Source organism: Apium graveolens, chromosome 1 (genome assembly GCF_009905375.1).
Source record: "Apium graveolens cultivar Ventura chromosome 1, ASM990537v1, whole genome shotgun sequence".
Taxonomy (NCBI): domain Eukaryota; kingdom Viridiplantae; phylum Streptophyta; class Magnoliopsida; order Apiales; family Apiaceae; genus Apium; species Apium graveolens.
The window spans coordinates 169,124,893-169,146,565 of record NC_133647.1 but is presented as its reverse complement, the minus strand read 5'-3'; the positions used below and the strand labels follow the sequence as shown (position 1 = coordinate 169,146,565).

At 35.1% G+C, this 21,673-nt stretch overlaps 1 protein-coding gene and 1 long non-coding RNA gene across 13 annotated transcripts in view; both read right to left on the bottom strand.

The window, feature by feature from the left end:
• Nucleotides 1–197: 197 nt before the first annotated feature.
• On the bottom strand, nucleotides 198–5,902 carry LOC141711357 (lysM domain receptor-like kinase 3). Its single transcript, XM_074513759.1, has 13 exons — nucleotides 5,142–5,902; nucleotides 4,734–4,767; nucleotides 4,621–4,648; nucleotides 4,424–4,547; nucleotides 4,029–4,231; nucleotides 3,643–3,732; nucleotides 3,007–3,103; nucleotides 2,767–2,918; nucleotides 2,593–2,684; nucleotides 2,334–2,496; nucleotides 2,113–2,211; nucleotides 1,925–2,031; nucleotides 198–1,613 (listed from the first exon to the last, which is right to left on the bottom strand). The coding sequence occupies exons 1-13, from the start codon at nucleotides 5,773–5,775 to the stop codon at nucleotides 1,514–1,516; spliced, it is 1,923 nt and encodes a 640-aa protein (XP_074369860.1). The 5' UTR covers nucleotides 5,776–5,902; the 3' UTR covers nucleotides 198–1,513.
• A 1,731-nt stretch (nucleotides 5,903–7,633) lies between these two features.
• Nucleotides 7,634–21,673, bottom strand: part of LOC141670725 (uncharacterized) — a 33,919-nt gene continuing 19,879 nt past the window's right edge. For 3 of the 12 annotated variants that reach the window (XR_012554715.1, XR_012554717.1, XR_012554712.1), the window contains 3 exons: nucleotides 14,272–14,473; nucleotides 9,654–13,966; nucleotides 7,634–8,982 (listed from right to left, as the gene is read on the bottom strand). This is a non-coding gene — a long non-coding RNA (uncharacterized LOC141670725). Of the gene's footprint in view, nucleotides 8,983–9,433; nucleotides 9,452–9,653; nucleotides 13,967–14,271; nucleotides 14,474–21,673 lie in introns of all 12 variants that reach the window. The other 9 variants (XR_012554706.1, XR_012554711.1, XR_012554698.1 and 6 more) reach the window with 9 other exon arrangements.

The following is a 21,673-nucleotide window of genomic DNA, read 5'->3' as shown; positions in this document are numbered from 1 at the left end:
TGGAAGATTTTGAATTTTTGGTAAACTAAAAAAACTGGGATATTTTACAACTTAATGCGGGGGAAGATTTTGAATTTATTTTAGGTTTTTTGTATAAAAATAATTTTGGAAACGAATTCAAGAAATAAATAGAAGTTCAATTTTTTCATTATATTTTAAAATAAATACTTTGAAGAACACAATATAAGCTTCGTTGGTGAATTAGGTTTAAATAACCTGAGACAGTGAGACAGAAATAAAATGTTAAGAAAAGAAAATCACTGCAATACACCTGGGAAGCCAGTTAGTGAACTACCTGCATATATTCATTATATGCTACAGCTGGGTTCATAAATCACTGATAAGCAATTGACATTGAAGGATTATTAACTTTCATTTCTCATGTTTGCAAACTAATTTCCAACATCACCTAATAGGCGCTTAATAAGAATTTTTTTGGATAAAAGCTAAGACTTGTTTCCAAACAAAAGCGTGGGTGTGCTCCAAAAACAGAAAAGTGATACTCCTATGAGATGCAAGTATACAACAGACATCAACTTTGATATACTCATTATGGGGTCTTTCCGGCATTTAATTTCTCTGCTCCTTCTTTCCCCTTATATATGGCACGCTGTGCTTCACTCCCTCCGACTCCAACACCAGACCTGTACATATCAATATACAAGTATCAGTAAATAATTAACATCAATCAGTTCACACAGACCCTGACTACGCAAGTACCAACCTGTCATCCCTTTTAAGTACTAACATCATAGCATTGGAAACAATTAAGCCTCGTCAACATCATTTAATTTTTCATATTTTCTTAGCCAGGTTATTTGTAGAGATTAAATCGTGAATATCGTAAAGTGCAAGAGCACAAAAACTCAAATAGCTTTATGATTTGCAGACGAGTGTGGGAATGTGTTATAAAGAATACACTAAATACCATGTGAAATTTCACCTGGATACAACAAAACAATTAAAAAATAAAGCTACAATTTCTAAATACTCACCGTGAATTTGGTTCCTAATTTAAGAAATGTTGTCATATATTTGCCTACATCTCACCTTTTGCAGACTCTTTTTATAGTACACTGGAAGGAGATCACCCTAAAAGATAAAGCCTAAAATTCTAAAAGAAAGCCTTCATCCTGTGACATGAAGACATTAAGCCGCACAATTGAAAGAGTAAACATTCATATCTAGAAAAAAATGCACTGGTGGTGCTAGTTTATCGGGAGGATTTTCAAGAAATGAGGACTTCATGATTGAGAAAAAAATGCATATGTCATACTTCGATATGCTTCCCTGGCAAAATAAAATTCTGATGTGCTGTGCAGCACCTCCGGAATTTGGAATGTGATGCTCAATTGAGGATCCCTGTAACTTTGCAGACTTGCTATTAATAATTTCGTTCAATTACACAACCAGATTATGCAAGTTCTTAGATACTATAATCTTGTCACAACTCGGCCTTCGGTAGGCATCTGCCATACTCCTTGGGACAACTTGACTGGTGTCGCCCTTGGGCTCATAAGGGAAGTGGCTCCAGCTCCCAACCAGCCCCACACACAGATTGCCTAAGGCAGCCCCCGCAGGCACTCTCCTTTGGCATGGAAACCCGCCTCAACCTTACGCACAAAACCAGCCAGCGTCCGATTGAATAGTTATGCTCATAACAGATAGTATGCATGACGTTTTAGCAACGTTAACCAAAAATATTATCTGCTAACTGGTGCAACAAAACTATAATAGCCTACTGAAACAGCCTTTAAGAGTGGCTATAAATGAAATTTTTTATCACTAATACAAAAGAGAAGTAGGAAATAGTCAACATAAATCAATTTAAACAATAATGCAAACACGGAGACCAAGTCATAAGCTATCTTCTCGACATTATATATTAACAAGATCTTGGTGTTTGTCTGATGAACTGACATACCTGTCCCCAGTTCCAGATGTAAGTGTCGTCAATGCAACCACAATTGACCTCATGCTCGGCCTTAGTAAATGATTTTGTAGCGTACAAGCTTTTGCAAGCTGGGCTATCTGGAAAGTAAGTAGCAGAACCACAACCATCAAGCTCACATGTTTCCATAATATTGTTTTAACTAAAATTCATTTTTTTACCTCGCAAACTGAGTCCATTGGATAGTTCTCGCCAAGCCTCGGATCAACCAATTTTTGAAGATCTGTGCTGGGGTTGGGCTGATTCATAACCTCTTCAAACTGTATAAAATATAACAGCGAAGGAAAAAAATATAACCTCACATAATGGTACAAATTATAATCGTGGAAACATAAAAGGCAGCACATTTCAAATTTATAAAATAGAAGAAACAAGAAATAACCATAGCAACAAGTGCCATTGCTCTGGTAGAATCTTCATTGATTTCTGTGGCAGAATCTTCACTGTACTCGACGACAGCTTCTTTAGCGGATATTAGTTCATAAAGAACAACTCCAAAAGCATATACATCTATCTTGGTGGAGACCACTCCACGCTGAGAATATCTGCAAAAACATGCGTTTATACTAGAGGGGAAAGGAAAAGGCTGGATAAAGAATATATAACTGAGAAATGGTACATATAGTGAAAGAGTATCATACTCGGGAGACATGTACCCAAAAGTACCCACAAGTTGAGTTTGCAAGAAACCAGTCCCGACTTTTACAAGTTTTGTCAACCCAAAATCAGCAACCTGTAGAATAACACTATATGTTCAATTCAAGTTACAGACGAAAACAACGTATTTGCTTGTCTATCACTCAAGTAAATTTAACCTTGGCTCGTAAATTTTTGTCAAGCAAAATGTTAGCGGACTTGATGTCACGATGAATGTAGGCGGGATTAGTGTGCTCATGGATATATTCTAGTCCTCTAGCTGAGTCGAGTGCAATCTGCAGCCTGCTAGACCATGATAATGGCTCCTTCCCTTCAAAAACAAAAAAGGAATAGTAATGTATAGACTAATATGACAGATAAAGTAAATTTTAGCTCTAGAGAAGGTTTTTCATTTGAACCTGAAAAATCTCGCAGATGCTGGCATAAGTTGCCATTCTCGATGAATTCATAGACTATAAACAAGGAACCTTCAACAGCATATCCAATTAAATGCACCTGCATATAGTAAGAGCATTCATTTTATTCAGATGAACATCAAGAACAGGTGTGACACCTATTCCATGATTCTAACAAAATACAACTTCAGAATTATGACAAACTTGAAAGCATGCTTCAATATGCTAATTGAGTTTATCAGTCTAAAGTTTGTAGATCAAATTGCATTACAAGAACATCAGGTACATTATGAGTATAAATACAAAACCGTGTAAACATTTCACAAAAAAAAAGGTTTATATAGTAATTTTACTTATGGAATCAGTTTCATATATGTTCTTATCATTTTTATGTCTTTTAGAAGATGTAAACCTAAGGATGGCCCTACATGTACATTTTGTTGTCCACCAATCCATATGTTGATATGAAAATGGACTAAGTGTGTTCTTTTTAGAAATAAGCACCGGCAGTGTTGTCTGTCTTAAAAACATACTGATCGGATCCGCAACTAGAAACACCACAATTATAGAGATGTTTAAACTAATAAAAAAAATTCACTCTACAAATATAGCCAGAATTAGTAAGTTGGTGAATAGTACCAAGTTCAGGTGATGAACATTTGTCAAAACCTTCAGTTCAGCCAGAAATACTTTTGAAGCTTTCAAGTTCATCTTTTTGATTGCGACCTTCTGCACATAATATACATGTAAGTAGATAAACTTTACTAGATAATGTAGAAATTGGGTTAAAAATCTCATAAATGATCCAAGAGTCCAACCTGATAGTTTAGTTAGCATTTTGTTTTCAGCTTATCTTGCAAAAATTAATAAATAGAAGATCAATTTCGGTCCACTAGAAGACTTTGAAACTTCATTAGTCAGTCTTCATGGGTCATATGACAATCAGATCGGTTTTTTAGTTAAATATGCATTCATTTTTACCATTTAGACGCAGTATGTTAAGATTGAATTGCATAGGCACTAACCTCTCCTCTTAGCTCTGCATAGTATACAGAACCAAATCCTCCTTGACCAATCTTATTGGCCGGGCTGAAGTTGCCAGTGGCTTCAGCAAGTTCATTATATGAGAATTCCAATGAGTTGTGAACGGTGATACCCGTAATCTTTGGGGAAACACCACCATTGAAAGCACTAGATCCCGAAGTCTTCTCCGAGTTAGTTCCAGAACCTGTCGACGAAAGCTATCAATGATGTGGATACCAACGTCCTCAGTGAGATTTCCAGTGGGTATAAGTTTTAATCAGATACTTTTCAAAACACTAACATAAATATATAGGACTTGACATACTTGACAGTTGATATTATCAAACTTTAGGATTACAAATCTTAAACTCAATGAGGTAAACAAATGATCCTTTACCAAAAAATCTGCTGTAGACACAAAAGTAGAAACAAGCAGCCACTGCAAGAGTCCCTGTAACACCTGCAATGCCTGCAATGACTTCACCACGTATTCCTGCCAAAATTGTCAGCAGACTGTAAGATTACAATGGACACGAAAAACTGGGGGATTCCATAATCTGCCCTCAAAAGATATTATATATCATAGTTCATACAGAAAAATGCAAAGAACCAACCACTCGATCTGCAAAACAAAAAAACGAGAATTAGGTAAAATGTTAAATAAAGAAGTAAATTTCAAATCTTAAAAAAGATAAGTGCCTAATTACCTTGATTTCAAGGGAGGGTGACTCCCAGTTTGATCTGCATTCGAAGGAAAGAAATTTATCACCAATTTTGAACATACAGTAGTAGTCTAATATAAAACATCAGTTTTTCAGGAAGACAAGCAAGGTTGAGGGGACCCCTACCTCGTTCATTAAGGATTACACAATGCGACCTCAAAATACTGTTAGTCTAAAGTCCTCTGCAAACAACACTAGATACTGTCCTATTTTATAGGGATCATTTCTCTTTTCAAACATATACAACATAAGGAATATTATCAGACAAAACTAAAAAAATTTACGAGCCATGCCAGATGCCGCTTTAAGTTAAACAAATTATAATCACTATCACAATATGGTTCTACTTCTACAATTTAGCATCACCTAATATATATTATATGAAAGAATCACCTTTTCCAGGAATAAAAACAAACCCACTTCCGCTACTAAAATTCATGCCCCTATTATAATCTGTCAGCAGTTTTTCTGGAAGTCCAGCCCCTTTAGCGACCGAAGATAAATTCTCGACGCGGCTTAACGGATACGTAATGAACAAGCCGTAATCCTTCGAAACCCTTCTACTACCACAAGAACATATCACCGGAACATTCAAACTTTCATTTATAGCAATCCGCTGTCTAGCATTGAAGTCATTAAACTCAACCAACATTTCAAGAGTAGTGAGCCTTGAATACACAGTTTTAGCAATCGCCTCGTAAGTATTCCCGGTTACACTCTTAAACCTAAACATATGACCAAGAAAATCAGAAAATGAACCTCCTAAACACCCGCATTTAAATGGAACATTCACTCTATCACCTCTCGAAATATTATTATAACTAATGATCTGCGGATTATAGCCCATGATGTTACTTATATTTGTGTTGAATGCATTGGCTATTAATGAAAGATTAGCTCCGTTCCATAAGTAGTATGAAGCTAATGCAGTGCACTCACCATGGCACTTGTTTGAATCAACTTTGGTGATGTGAAAAAAGGTGATGATGATCAGAAAACAACACAGTAGTGAGTTGAGTCTTTTCATATTTGCATGCAAGAATGAAAAATGATGGAGGCTTCTGAATCAAGAGCGGAAGTGATGAAAATGTAACAAGTTGAGTACCATCATTTGTCAAAGTGTTGAACTCTGTGTGGTTGTAATGTTGAAGACCCGGCGTCATGGACTTTTGACGTCAACGTTTTAGATATTGTTAACTATTAGTAATAGAAAAGTAAAACTCGTGATTGGTCAAATACGAAAATCTAGTTTATTTTATATGAATAACCAAAATTTTGAATTTAAATATTGGGTAAGACTTCTGACTGCTTTGCGTACATAGTTGTCAGTTGTCACCTCCCAAACACACTCGTGCATTTCTTTGGGCAATTTTCAGTCTGAGTTATATAATCTTCATGTAGGTTGATTATACTGGGATAAAAAATTGGAATGTATTTTCAAATTTCTTTCTAAATAATTTTAAATATTTTCTTTAAAAAAAAATATTAATTTTCTAAATTTGTTGATTACAACTCTTTAATTTTTTTAAATAATTTTAAATATTTTCTTTTAAAAAATATTAAAAAATTGGTTATATTAATTTTTCAAGTCAATCTAGTAATTACTATTATAACCGTCTTAAATTGATTTTCTAAATTTGTTGATTACAACTCATTAGTAAAACAAATTCACCTCATTTCTAGGTTCATTTTTCAAGATTTGCTAAAGAAGGAATTTACCATGTTTTTTTCTCTTTTAATTTCTTAACGGGGGAAGAAAATCTTGAATAACATTTTACTCATTTAGCTTTTTATACAAAAAGTTATTTGGGAAATAAATTCAAGAAATTAAACATCGTTTTTATCATTATTTTTAAAGGAAAATTGTTAAGAAAACAATATATGCTCTGTTGCTCAATTTAATTAAATAGCATGCGAAAAACAACACTTTCTTAACTATGTTGCATTATTAGTTCTTTCAAAATCTCGAATTGTTTCGGATAAAGTGCTTACGACCAATAACTTAACTATTTAATTTCAACACTTAATGATTTTTTTTAAGGGAATACTTGATGAGATTTGAACCCTATGATAGAAATCTGCCCATTTTTCGATAAATCGCTGATAAATCGGTCAAAAATATTTGACTGATTCGCTAAATTGCCGATAAATCATCCGGCTTGTCAAAAATCGTCCGATAAACCACAAATCGGTAACTCAGCCGAATAGTTCTCATTTCCGAAATATAAGCATGGATTTGGACATTAATATCAAAATTTAATAGTTGAACTCTTAAAATTTTTGTACTACAATTACATAAATAAACAAAAACGGTGGAGGTCTATAATCCTGGAAATTCTAATCATTGTTTTCAACCAAAAACAACAATTTTCATTGTATTATTTAGCAGAAGAAAACAAATTTTCATTTTACTGGGAATATAGATCTAAATGGTGTTCTCTCGTAGGGTGGTATCTCTTTCCACCATCTGATACAGGGGGGTATGGCCCGAGGCCCCGAGCTCCAGTATGAAAGTTCAAATTTAATAAAAAAGCTTAAATTTAAAACAAATGCTCTATACTACCTCCGTCCCTCTCATTTTTTTACAGTTTTTTTCACATGTTTGACACACATTTTAATATAACTATAAAGTATATTTCCGTAATTTATTTTTAAAATTTTCTTTTTTTGTATAAAAGTTTGAATATTATATTTTTATTTAAAAGAAAAAATATTTTAAAAAAAATTATGCAACTACATTTAATAAGAACATTAAAGTGTGTGCCCAGACTCCGTTCCCAATGTAAAGAATTGATGGGGACGGAGGGAGTATATTTTATTGTTCCATGATTATCATGTATAGGCTACAAAACACAAATATGCAGAATAATGAAAAAGATGCCCATTCCATCAAACTCTTAATGCTGAAGTCTATTGTCAAATTAGTCTTTTTTGAAAGAATAGTCAAACACGTATCCTTGCTTCAGTAGTTGCAAACCAAGTCTCACTCTCAAATCTTTAGATCTACTAGTGCATATAGAATGGTATAGCTAGTCTTTTACCAAGTAAAACTTATGTCACACGGTCCACAAAAGTTTTTTCAGTCATCTTCTTCCTCGTAACATTTTGAAGATTCCGATTACAAATATTACCTCTTCTATGATTAATGCATGTTCTAATTATTCTTTCTATTGAAATATTATTCGAGAAATAAAACCAACCACAACAATTAGGGAAATTGAGGTTAGATAAGCAGCCTCTGTATTGTGGGCAGAGAGATCTTTAGTTGAATGATTTCAAATAGTTGTATTTTGTAAGTGATATTTAAAATCGTGCTTGATCATCATTTGTGATCATTTTTTTTGAAGATAAGAAAGTAACATTGTCAATCATATGCCTTGACCATATAATATAATATTAAATTAAAAAAAATTGATACGGCCATACTAATGACCAATTCGCATCTATATCTAAAGAAGAATATACAAGATGCCAGATTCAACAATTACACATCTATGTAGTGGGTTTTTTCACTTCGATACGTAGACTAGTGTAAAATATTTATTTTCATCACCTTTTAATAAATCCATAATCCTGATTCTTAATTTGTACTATACCATTACATCAGGAAGATATTCGGTGCTATAGCTGTGATGGTAGCAGGGACTGAAGCTTGGGATACGTAGACGGTGCCAACAATTTCAAATTTCTTATGTGTGTTTATATATATTAAACTGAAGGACTCTCCCATGTAAATACACATAACTGTGTATCCCAAGTTTCAGCATTCAGACTCTACTATCCTCTCACAGCTCGAGCACCTTAGCATGATATAATAGTAGATTAAAAATCAAAAATCAGGATTAATAACAATTTGATTAAATGTAAATAAATAAATATTTTACACAATTCCAAGTGTCAAAAGTAAAAATCCCACAACAGAGGCCTAATGGTTGAATATGTTGTCTTGTCTACTTCTTTAGATTTAGAGGACAACTGGTCATTAGCTACAGTTGTAACGTTATTATTTTTCAAATTTGCTTGTACCCTGTATGATCATGGGTTAGATTAGCAATATTTTTTTTTGAAAAAATAGAATAAAAAATAACAATTTTGCATACTGCTAAATATTGCTTACGGAATAGCCCCGAGTCTTGGATCATTAGAGTTATCTTACAGAAAACCTAAAAGCCCGCAAATATCTCCTTGGCGAAAATTCCTCCCACTCCCAGACATTGTCCACTTTCCCATGGTTCTGCACAAGGAAAAAAATGATGAGTATTGAAATCAGTAAACTCAAGATCTCTTTACCAAAAAATAAAAAAATGATGAGTATTGAAATCAGTAAACTCAAGATCTCTTTGCCAAAAAAGTGGAGGTTGCTTTTCCGCCATCAACTTTGCTAACCGTTGTTGGTTAGTTTTTAATATTTCAATTTTCAAAGCAGTTATCTTCTTCCCCATGGTAGTTAGTAGTTATGTCAAGGTAGTTGAGAAATGTTAAATGCATTTGGAATTAGGCAAGTCCTATGTGAATAATGCCATAGGATCATATTTGTCTCGACCTATTTTTTTTAATTATGCCATCAAATTTTATTTTTTTAGTTAAATTTTTTACACTTTTTATATATTATGCGCACACACACAAGCCGGGGGTCATTCAGGAAACAGCCTCTTCATTCTTATGTTGAGGGGAAAACTGCGTACATCTTACCATACCCAGACCTGCGAAAGCGGAATATACCGGTTACGTTTAGTTTGGTTTGATTTATATTCTAATAGAAAGAAAACATAGAACATGCATTTACATAGTCAGGATGTTACGAGAGAATTACTTAAATAGCACATTGCACTATAACGTTTCATTAATAAAAGACCACCTAAACTTATATTATTTGGACTAGCTGAAGGCTTCAAAAATTAATACCTCTACTTTCCTTACGATTAGAACAGGTGGACAATTAGTTGGTTGACGATCTTTGTCACAAAGGCAGTCCGATGCTTGAATTGTACATACCCATCACAATAACCAAGATTCACACTAGTTAAGTGACTCTAGCTGATAAACACAGAAAGAGGATGGGGATATTATACAACATAAGATATCTTATTAATTGAGCTAGAGTATACTTAGCAGAGAGGGGAGCAAAGGATGTTGTAAAAACCAAAATAGAGACTTCGTAAATTGACTAAACTTGAGTACAGTTGGAAGAAAGAAGAATAGATATGATACCCATTGACCTTGAGTGCGTTCGTAAATTGAAGGCATACAGTCCTTGTTCAGAATTGTCAGATCATAAACATAATTTTCCTTGCTATCATCAACCAGACTTATATGTGCAAAGCCAGGGCAGTACAATCATCTTTATGAATTAGTGATATCAAGATTTATAACTCTCAGATTAGAAGTGGGTATGTATATATATAATAGACAGATAGGAAGAAATTGAATTATATATGAACTGCAGTGTATATCATAGAGGAAAGTAAAATATTGCTTGTTAGATTATTACAGGAAAGCTAAGCTCTTATATAGAAAGTACAACTTGGAGGCTAAGTACTCTATAGTAACTTTTGTCATGCTATGGTCACAATGCTGATGTCACGATGCTTATGTCAGCTTCATCTTAACACTCCCCCTCAAATTGATGCATATATATCATCCATGCCCAACTTGCTAATAAGAGGATGAAGCTTTTTCGAACACAAACCCTTGGTTAACACATCAGCTACTTGATCTTCTGATCTCACGAAATGGATACTAATGGAATCATTATTGATCTTTTCTTAGATAAAGTGTCGATCAATCTCAATATGCTCCGTTCTGTCATGCTGAACTGGATCACGTGCAATGGCAACAGCTGCTTTGTTATCACAATGCAATTTCATCAGAGTAGCTGATGCAAGGCCTAATTCTGTTAGAAGAAATCTGATCCATAGTAATTCACGTACACCTCGAGCCATAGCTTTGTATTCTGCTTCAGCACTAGATTACGCAACCACCAGTTGCTTCTTGCTTTTCCAAGTAACAAGGTTGCCTCCAACAAGTGTACAATATCCTGAGGTAGAGCACCTATCGTCAAGGCAACCATCCCAATCTACATCAGTATAGCTCTCAACTCCAAGATGATTGTTATTAGTAAACATAACACCCTTTCCGAGAGCAGCTTTAAGATACCTTAATATCATGTAAACTGCATCCAAATTAGGTTGTCGAGGATCATGCATGTATCTGCTTACGACTCCCACCGCATATGCTATATTTGGCCTTGTGTGAGAGAGATTGATTAGCCTTCCAACTAACCTTTGATATTGAGTTCTATCAACAATGTCACCTACATGTCCACAAAGTTTATGATTAGCTTCTGTTGGAGAATCTGCAGGTCTACATCCTGACATACTTGTCTCATTTAACATGTCGAGTGTATACTTCCGTTGTGAAAGGAAGATACCACCCAAACTTCTAGAGACTTCAATTCCAAGGAAATACCGTAGTTTTCCCGGGTCCTTCATCTCAAATTCGGAGGCAAGTCTCTGTTTAACATCTGCAATCTCACACGTGTCATTGCCCGTGATCACGATGTCATCGACATACACAATCAATACTGTGATCTTTTCACCTTTTCTTTTCACAAACATATTATGATCTGAATTGCCCTGTTTGTAGCCAAATATGACCAAAACTCTCTGAAATTTGTCAAACCAAATCCTTGGAGACTATTTCAATCCATATATAGTTTTTTTAATCTACATACTTTTCTGATGGTTGCTGCTGTAGAAAATCCAAGTGGAATGTCCATGTAGACCTCTTCTATTAGGTCTCCATGCAAGAATGCATTTTTTACATCCAACTGTTGGAGTTCCCATCCAAGGTTTGTTGCATATGATATCAAGACTCGGATAGAGGCCATCTTCGCTACAGGGGCAAAAGTTTCCTGATAATCAATCCTGTAAGTTTGAATATATACTTTTGCCACAAGTGTTGCCTTGTACCTTTCAATCAACCCATTAGGCTTTTGTTTCACTGTGAACACCCATTTGCACCCTACTACCTTCCTTCCGGCGGGGAGAGTAGTTAACTCCCACGTGTCATTATGTTTTAATGCATTCATTTATTTTATCATGGCAGCTTTCCATTTTGGATCAAAGCCTCCTATCAAGTACATGGAACAGAAACACTAGATAAAGATGTCACAAAAATAAGTGATGAAGGAGAGAATGCATTATAGGAGACAAAATTTGAGATATGATGGTTGGTACAAGAGTGTACACCCTTTCTTATAGCAATAGGAAGATCGAAAGAGGGATCAAGAGTATTACCATTATCTAGCTCAATTATAGGAGCTGTAGGATCTGCCTCGACGTCAGAGGTCTCTGAATGAGGTAAAGTTGTGATCTCGTCACTTGTCCTTCTAGAATATGTAATCAAATCTGGCAGGTCAAGCCTAGTTAGATCATCAGATTCATTACTCAGACGTGGAGGGGTAGATGATATGTTTGGGATAGTATTTGGACTAGGAATATTAATGAATGGAAGTGACTCCTCTGTCGCTTCACTATCAAGACTGTGTCGATTAATCTCCCCTTGAAGCAAAGAGGATCCTGGAGAGAGATAGGAAATTGACTCCCAAAAAGTAACGTCATGACTAACATATATGCGACGTGAGGGAGGATGATTTAACACTTATACCCCTTTTGAGTTGGTGTATAACCAACATCGGAGGGCACGAGAATCAAGTTTATCTCGAGAAGAATAAAACAGACACTCCCAAATATCTGAAGAGACAAAGGATGAGAGGAAGTCGCAAGGACAAAGGACAGGGGTGTTTTGAATTGTAGAACACTTGAAGGGAGATGGTTGATTAGGTATGCAGCAAATCATGACTGCTTTGCACCAAAGATATTTGGGGACATGCATTGTTAACATAAGAGACCGTGCTAGCTATTGTAAGTGACCAATTTTCCTTTCTGCAATACTATTTTGTTGGGATGTTTTAACACATGTCGTTTGATGAATAATACTACATCTGTCCAAATAAGATGTAAAGGGCCCCCGTCATATTCGGTACCATTATTACTCCGAAGAAGTTTGATAGAGGCATTAAATTGGTTTTGTATCATGTGGTGAAAAGATTTAAAACATTCAAATACTTCACTTTTGTGTTTAAGAAGATATACCCAAGTAAGTCTAGAATGACAATCAACAAAGACAACAAACCATCTATATCCGTCATGTGTAGGATGGCAACGGGTCGGATTCGGATGAGAATTGTAAAATCCAAATTCAAATCCAAATATTTTCGGGTTATCCAAATCCAAATCCGTCGGGTTTCGGATCGGACCGAGTATTTTTTGGGTATCCAAATTTACAAATAATGTAGTCAAATTTAATATTATTTATACATACAAACACTATTAATCACATCTATATGATAGCTAAAATTAAAATACATTAACTAATAAATAGTTAAACACATTATATTGCACGGGTTGACATGATGAGTAATATCTAAGATATGTTGATAACATAATATTTAGTATTTCATCACACATTATTTTTTTATACATATATAAAAAGTACATTTTACATAATAAAAGCTGATTTTGAAATAAAAAGTTATAATTCACTACATAAGTGTTCTCATAATTGATAATATTCTACTATTACTCAAATAATGCAAGAAAAATATGTAAATTATATGTATTATATCTAAAATATTACATATAATCTATAATAAATGTGTCGGGTTTTAGTAAGGTTCCGGGTATGGGTCGGGTTTAAATTGGATTCCGGATTCCGGATTGGGTATTGGTTCAGTATAGTTGAAATCCAAATCCAAAATTTCGGGTTTGGTATATCCAAAACTTTAGGTTTCGGATCGGATATCCGTCGGATTGGATTAATTTGACATCCCTAGTCATGTGTAGGATGTTTAAATGGACACCAAACATCGGTATGAATAGTAGAAAAAAGAGTAGAACTTTTATTTCTAGATGGATAAGATGACCATTTATCTTTGGTCAATTCACATGGTTCACAGAAAAACTCTTCCCTGTTACATTTGTTGGTCAAACTAGGAAAGAGCCTAACCGGCTATGCTATTGAAACAAAGACTCTAAAACATGATTAGATTTAGATGACACCTGATAACTTGTCGAAGGAGTAATAGAATTCTCTTCCATGACATAGAGACCATTCATCACTTTACCACTGCCAAGGACCTTTCCTGTCGCCGGATCCTGAAAGACACAGTGAGAAGGGAAAAATGTTACTGAACAATTAAGATTTTCAGTAATACGGGGAATAAATAATAATTTGCTGATAATGAAGGAACATGTAAAACATTAGATAGTGGTAATGATGGGAAACAAAGAGAAGCGCCCGTTCCCTAAATAGGTGCAAAGCCTCCATCATCAACACATATGTTACCAGTTTTATCGTGATATGACTCTAAGAAACTAGAATTTTTAGTCATATGTGATGAAGCTCCAATCAATGATCCATGATGTTGGACATTTATTGAAGATAAAATGACAAGTTATACCTGCATGAGCATAATTGGCTATGGGAGTTGGAAGAGTGACGTTGAGACATTAACTGACGAAAAGTATTATGTCCTGCGGTAATCATCATCCCTGATGAAGAAAACGACTCATTATCCAATACCGCATGATGAGCATTAAAAGGAATCCATCTTTTTGTGCCTTTGCCTGAACTTCTTCCAAATGAGGCCCCTCGGTAAACACCTATATATCAAGAACATTATTGGTTTAGTTAAAAACAATATTGGAGCACTTATTTTCCCGAACTATATCAAATTTTAGTTTAGGACTCTAGTTTATGACACTTTTGGACATGCTCTTGCACCCTCTTTAAAACCAATGGACCCTCTTTAAAACCATTAAATCTGAAAAACTGGAGGGCTGAGATTAAAAGGTTAAATAACCACCAATACACACAATCACACACAGCGATACTGATATTCTCATTTCTCTCAGTGTCACATTGTGGCGATTCAACTTCGAACAAAACTCTAACTACTCAGCCAACAATCGAAGAACTTCTCGTTATATTTGTACACGATAATCATAGTTTTGTTCGTCGTTGTAGTCGATGAAGCATTTTTTGGTCATCGAACATAAAAAATGGGGTGAAATTCAAAAAAAATCGACATATTGCTGAAAAATCTGTTGAGAAAGGTAAAAAACTAATATATTCTTTTGAATCATTGTTGAACATATAAATTGAAAAAAAATGACGATTTCGATTATGTGTTAAAACTTGTTAAATGTTACTGTGATATATGTTGAACAAGTTACTAGAAAATTCCAGATCTATAAATAGAATAAGTAGTTTGTTGAATTTTAATAGCATATTTAGAGCAAGTCCAGTGCTAAAGTTAAAATGACTATAGCTATTGCTATAATTTGAGACCAAAAAGTGTATTTTGGTTCTAAAATAGAACTTCAACTACAATGCTAATTCTATTATACAACCAAATATTTTCACATTTAGTGAAATTTTGTGTCTAAAGGACTGGTTGGATGTATAGTGGTTGTCTATAGCTGGATAGATTTTGGTTTGTGTTTTAATCAGAAATTGTTTCATGTGTTCATAAAACAAAATCTGGGCACTTGGGCAGTATTTGGGATTTCCTTAAAATAACCACAAGCTTCCGGTAAAACAAACTCTTCTTTACTATCTAACCATGCTCTGATACCATCTTAGAAGTGGGTGGTATATATATGATAGATAGAAAGGAAGAAATTGAAGTATATATGAACTGCAGTGTATATCATAGAGGAAAGTAATATATTGCTTGTTAGATTATTACAGGAGAGCTAAGCTCTTACATAGAAAGTACAACTTGGAGGCTAAGTAATCTATGGTAACTTAAGTCATGCTATGGTCAGAATGTTTGTAACACCCCCAAATCCAAGGTCGTGAATTCGGGTCGTTACGATCACTTATTAATTAAATAATTCTCTTTTCACAATATTACTCGACCTTTTATTCAAACTCACATACACACAGGTTATATGCTTGGAAACATTATCAAATAAATCATTTCCACTTATCTACCTGACGGGGCTGGCGCACAAAAAGCCTACGGAACTCACGAGCGTTCCTTACCCGCCTAAGGACAGCAGTCCTGGTCTGATCCATGCTGGTAGTCTGTTGTGATATGATATATAAAAGCAAGGGTGAGCATTAAAGCTCAGCAAGGTATATATCCCCATAATTAAGTATGTAAGGATAAATAAAACCAATAATTATACTTTGTATCTCCAAAGCGTTCCGAAAGTTTATAAGCTTATCAAATTTATAATATTCTCAAAATCAACTACAATAGTATATCCACTGAATACTTGTATTCATCTCTTTCTCAAAATCATTTTATACTCGTACTCATTTTATTTCAAAATCTCAAGATGTTACTCGAACCAAGATTCTCATATGGGTGTGATATATATTCGTCAACATCCCAATTTAAAACTCAGCCTTATCGGCAGATTTCTCAAATGGATTTGATATATAATCATCAACATCCTTATTTAAACACAGCCTTATCGGCAGATTTCTCAAATGGATTTGATATATATTCATCAATATCCTTGTTTAAAACTCAGCCTTATCGGCTCTCTGTTGTATATTTCACAACAGTTTTTCCAAAATGGAAGAAAGGGACTATACTGGAATAAACCACGTATCGGTGATCAGCCGAATACGAAATTTTCTCTACTAGTAGAAGGAATACAAACCTAGCCGCCTTTGGGCTCATCAAGACACTACACGGTGGTTGCCCATTGCCGTGCAAGTCCGAAAGTCAATGGTCACATAGACCATATAACCGTACAATGCGCCACTCCGCGCTTGCATAATGCGTCACTCCGCGCCTGGTCACTGCCCGATACCACTCCGTGCCGGGCAGGCCACATTCCAGTCCCAAAACATTTATATCTTTTGCTCAAAATCCTTTTTCGAAGGAATAGGTCGTTAAAAGTTGACCTGTAAATAAAATGTTTTATTCATCACTTTTAACTCAATTGATCTTTGGGAGTTGTCGGAGTTTTGAATTTAAAATCATTTTCAAATCCCTATCTGTAGTAGGGTGACACATATATTACTCACTTGTTCTTTATTGAACGAGGAAGCAAAACTCTTATGCTTCTAGACTAAGTTCCCTAAGGTTTTGATACGTTTCAAATGATTAATCTCTTTCAAGAGTTTTGAATAATTTAGAAAGTACCCTTGGGAACTATGTCTATTTTTAAATAAGTTTTTAGAAGTCCGAAGATATTAAATATCTAAGGTCTCATAATAATCTAAGAGGGATTCAATGAATTGATAAAATCTTATAAATAAAACATCTCTGTATAAGTTTCAATGAATTGATAAAATCTTAAGTACAAAGTATTTCTAATTAAGGTTCAATGAATTAATAAAAAACCTTAAATACAAAATATTTCTGAATAAGGTCCAATGAATGGAGACACCTTAATCAAATAATCAAAACAGGATTTGGTATCCTATAATTGCTCTTTGAATAGTTAAATCTTTATTAAATAACGTGAAATGATTTATAAACTATTCAGTATATTTTTAAATACTTTCTTTATATTTAATAATCCCTTAAGTATCGTTTTATAAAATAATCAATCAAGTAAGGGTGTCCCTTAAATGAATAAACCAATATTTCTCGAAGTTTAAGTCAAAATCTCAATCGTTCGCTTGATATATAAATTACGCGAACGTACTTTGTTTATCGAAATAGAAATCTTTCCCATTCGGCTCTCTCCGGAATTAAATCGTTATTAAAATATTTCCGACTCCCATTATCCTATATTATATTTGAAATACGTTTCAATTTCTCATACTCGTGTAAAACGAAATTTGTTTTCGTAAACAATCGCAGAATTCGTATGCATTGATATCATAGACAAGCATATATATTTGAACTGTAAATCATACCATCAATATCACAACAGTATATATATAGCATGGATAGTATGAGATAGGGTTTCGAAAACTTGCCTCAAGTAATCGAAGTGGTATGGTCTCTGGTGTTTGGTTGGCGATCTATAAACAAGAACCAACGGTCTAAGTTAGTACGCGATTAACGTCTCGCTCTTATTAAGCAACTTTTGCAACTACTCAAGTATAACGAATCTCCGATCGTCACATTCTCAACACTTATATTCTCACTTTATAACATGGTCGAGTTTGGAAATCGATCGTTCGCTTTAGAAAGTCCATTTCGAGTTTTAAGCTCGAACGTGAGAAAATGCGCGTCAAAACTAGGTTTGTATGCGTTTCTCGCTTGCGCTCACTTTACCAAAACATTTTTATAAAATCGAAAAATTAATATTTTCTCAAATTTCTTTTTGGACAGTCTTCTCTACTGTCATATCCATTTTTCATAAGTTTTCCAGAATCTCGGAATTATTTTAAGTCCTTCAAAATCACCATGCAAGTGGACTTAAGTGCAGTTGGCTAATCGCAGAAATGTTTTACACTAAAACGACCATAACTCCTAAACCGTAAATCTCCTCATGATGATCTACACATGTATAGAAACAAAAAAACAATATCTATCTAGTCATGGCCAGTGGTTTTCAAATTATAACCATTTTCATGGCCGAATGTCCTGCAGAAAACAGATCAAGTGCAAGAATGCCCAAACTCAATTTCTACTACTTGATCTTAACACAATCACTACCTATAACCATCATAAACACAAGTACTTCTCAAGATCCACCCACATGAACCTTATATGCTCTATCTAGTACCACATACATGGATTACAACTCAACATCTCAAGCATTTAGCAAGAACATAATCAATACAAACTCAAACAAACGCAATCCTTTGGATCTTAACACTACAACAAACATAACTCTTAAATCCAACCATAAAACCTTAAAGGGTTGAAAGTTATACCTTCTTGGACACTAGGAAGGTTAGTGCTAGGATGATTGAGGCTTGGTTTGCTTAGAAAACACTTAGAAGGGCTAGATCCTTAAGAAACAAAACCAAGAAACAAGTTAAAATTTCGGAGTTACCTTTCAGCACCTCATTCAAACATTTTTATAAAATTGAAAAAAATTAATTTGAGGCTGAAATTTGGTACGAAGCTTACCCATGATATAGAAAAGCTATGGTAAAAATTTCATGATATTTGAATGAGTATATTTTGAGTTATGAATTTTTCTTTCTCCCTTGCTCAGAAAATCCGAACTGCTGGAATGAAAAATGGGAGAGCTTTAAGTGAGAGAAAAGGGGTTGTTTTCTTTTGTGGCTAAAGTGTGGGAGTGTATAATGAATATATGGGATGTATGCAGCAGATTTGACAATAATTTGGCGTGGTGAAGTGAGAAAAGGGAGAAGTATGTCTTGTGTACTTGTTTGTCTCCCATCACTATTCAACACTATTCCACTAACTATTCTAGTTAGCTTCTAATCATCTAGTTACACTCCTAACTACTAGTTAGGACTTGGTTATGCATGGCCAACTTGCATGGGATTTAATTTCTCATTCGTTTATTTATCGTAAACGCAATCGTCGTCCCATTCCGATAGTTTCCACGTATAACGACTTGTTTCGTAGCGATTTCTTTTATCGCTTATAATCCTATAACCAATTCCATTCCTTCTCTTGATCATAGAAACACCTTGATATATTATTTATTTCACGTAGTATTCCCGGTTCTACGCCATTCTTTACGGATACGAAAACACGTAGTATAATTGTGAATCTTCGAATTCCGTCGGCTTTTACATTCACTTATTTTTCCTCGATAAACAAGACTATGATCTCGGATTCTCAAAATTCCACTATTCATTTTATGATGATCCCCATACGTATTACTTAATTAGCTCAAGTTACTATTCACAGAAGTTTTAAAATATTACAAAAATCAGGGTTCTTACAGTCTCCCCCCCTTGAAAGGATTCCGTCCCGGAATCAACTCACAAATAGATGGGGGTACCTTTCTCGCAGGTGGCTCTCTAATTCCCAAGTCGACTCCTCGACCTTGGGATGTCTCAATAAGACTCTGAATAGCTTGACACTTTTGTCCCTGAGTACTTGCTCTTTTCAACCAATGATTTCAACTGGTTGCTCAATGTAGGACAGATCTAGTACTTACTCATGTTTCACTATATTCTTGGTATCCGCATTATACTTTCTCAACATTGGCACATGAAAAACACTATGAACCTGTTGAAGGTTTGGAGGTAAAGCCAATTCGTATGCCACGGTTCTATTTGTCACAAAATCTTAAAGGACCCATATATCGGGAACTCAACTTCCCTTTCTTTCCAAATCTCATCAGTCCTTCCCATGGTGACACTTTCAAAAATACCTGGTCACCCACTTCATACTCTCTGTCTTTTCGTGCTAAGTCGGCATATTTACGCTGTCGGTCTTGGGCTACCGCTAAGCATCCTCTGATCAACTCAACTATGTCCCTCGTTCTTTACACCAAGTCGGGACCTAGCAACTTTCTTTCACCAACTTCATCCCAGTACAAGGGTGAATGGCACCTCCGACCATACAGCGCCTCATGTGGGGTCATTTCTATACTCGCATGATAACTATGATTGTAGGCAAACTCTGTCAAAGATAGGTGTTCATCTCAATAACCTTAAAAATCAATTACAAAATTTCTCAACATGTACTCCAATGTCTGAATGATTCACTCACTTTGTCCATCGGTTTGGGGATGGTATGCAGTACTCACATTCAGTTTGGTTCATAAGCATTCCTGAAAGCTCCTCAAAAAAATCTGGAGTTGAATCGGGGATCTCTGTCAGATACGATAGCTACAGAGACTCCATGTCTTATCACAATTTCCTTGATGTATAGCTCTGCTAATCTATCCACCATGTAGGTTTTCTTGATTGGAAGAAAGTATGCTGACTTGGTCAGTCGATATATAATTACTCATATTGCATCACGGTTAGCCTTAGCTCGGGGAAATCCTACCATAGAATCCATGGCTATTTGTTCCCACTTTCACATCGGAATTCCTAAGGGTTGTAGGAGTCCCCTCGGTCGCTGATGTTCCACCTTCACTCTTTAACAGGTCAAACACTTACTGACCCAATTGGCCACGTCTTTTTTCATGTTAGGTCATCAATAATATTCCTTTGGATCTCGGTACATCTTGGTACCTCCAGGATGAATTGAATATCTAGAATTATGTCCTTCGCGTAAAATTTCATCTTTTAATTCTCGAACATTCGGAATCCAAATCCGGTTCGCATACCTCATAATTCCCTTCTCATCTTTCTCACATTTGACTTCTTCTCAGTCAAAGATTCTCGCTCTTCATTCATCTTCTCTTCCTGATAATGTCCCATCTTTTCTAACAATTCCGGTTCTAATTTGATCTCAATTAGTCCATCAGTCCCTTTACCAGTGACTTCACCTCTATCTCCATCTCCTCGAGTTCTCTCACTAGTTCCTCCGGCGTTGTCAACATCTTGAGTCTCTATTTACTACTAAGGGCACCGGCCACCACATTGGCCTTCCCTGGGTGATATAAAATCTCACCGACATAGTCTTTCATTAACTCTAACCATCTCCTCTGTCTCCTGTTGAGTTCTTTCTGAGTAAATATATACTTACGGCTCTTATGGTCAGTGTAGATCTCACAATTTTCTCTGTATGAATATTGTCTCCAATTTTTCAAAGCAAAACTATTGCTGCTAATTCTAATTCATGAGTAGGGTATCTTACTTCATATTCCTTCAGCTTCCATAAGGCATAAGAAACCACTTTCCCATGCTGCATGAGCATGCATCCTAATCCTTTATGTGACGCATCACTATAGATCACAAATCACCCTTTCCATCGGGCAATGCCAGCACGAGGGATATTACCAAACTTCTTTTCAATTCCTGAAAACTTTCCTCACATTTTTCATTCCACACAACCTTTT

What these genes read in the sequence shown, in the direction of transcription:
- LOC141711357 (XM_074513759.1), bottom strand. Translation starts at nt 5,775, where the DNA reads ATGAAAAGACTCAACTCACTACTGTGTTGTTTTCTGATCATCATCACC. An exon ending in ATGCAGAGCTAAGAGGAGAG is followed by an intron (nt 3,733 to 4,028) that starts GTTAGTGCCTAT and finishes TATTATGTGCAG; the next exon opens with AAGGTCGCAATCAAAAAGAT. An exon ending in CAATGGACTCAGTTTGCGAG is followed by an intron (nt 2,032 to 2,112) that starts GTAAAAAAATGA and finishes CTTACTTTCCAG; the next exon opens with ATAGCCCAGCTTGCAAAAGC.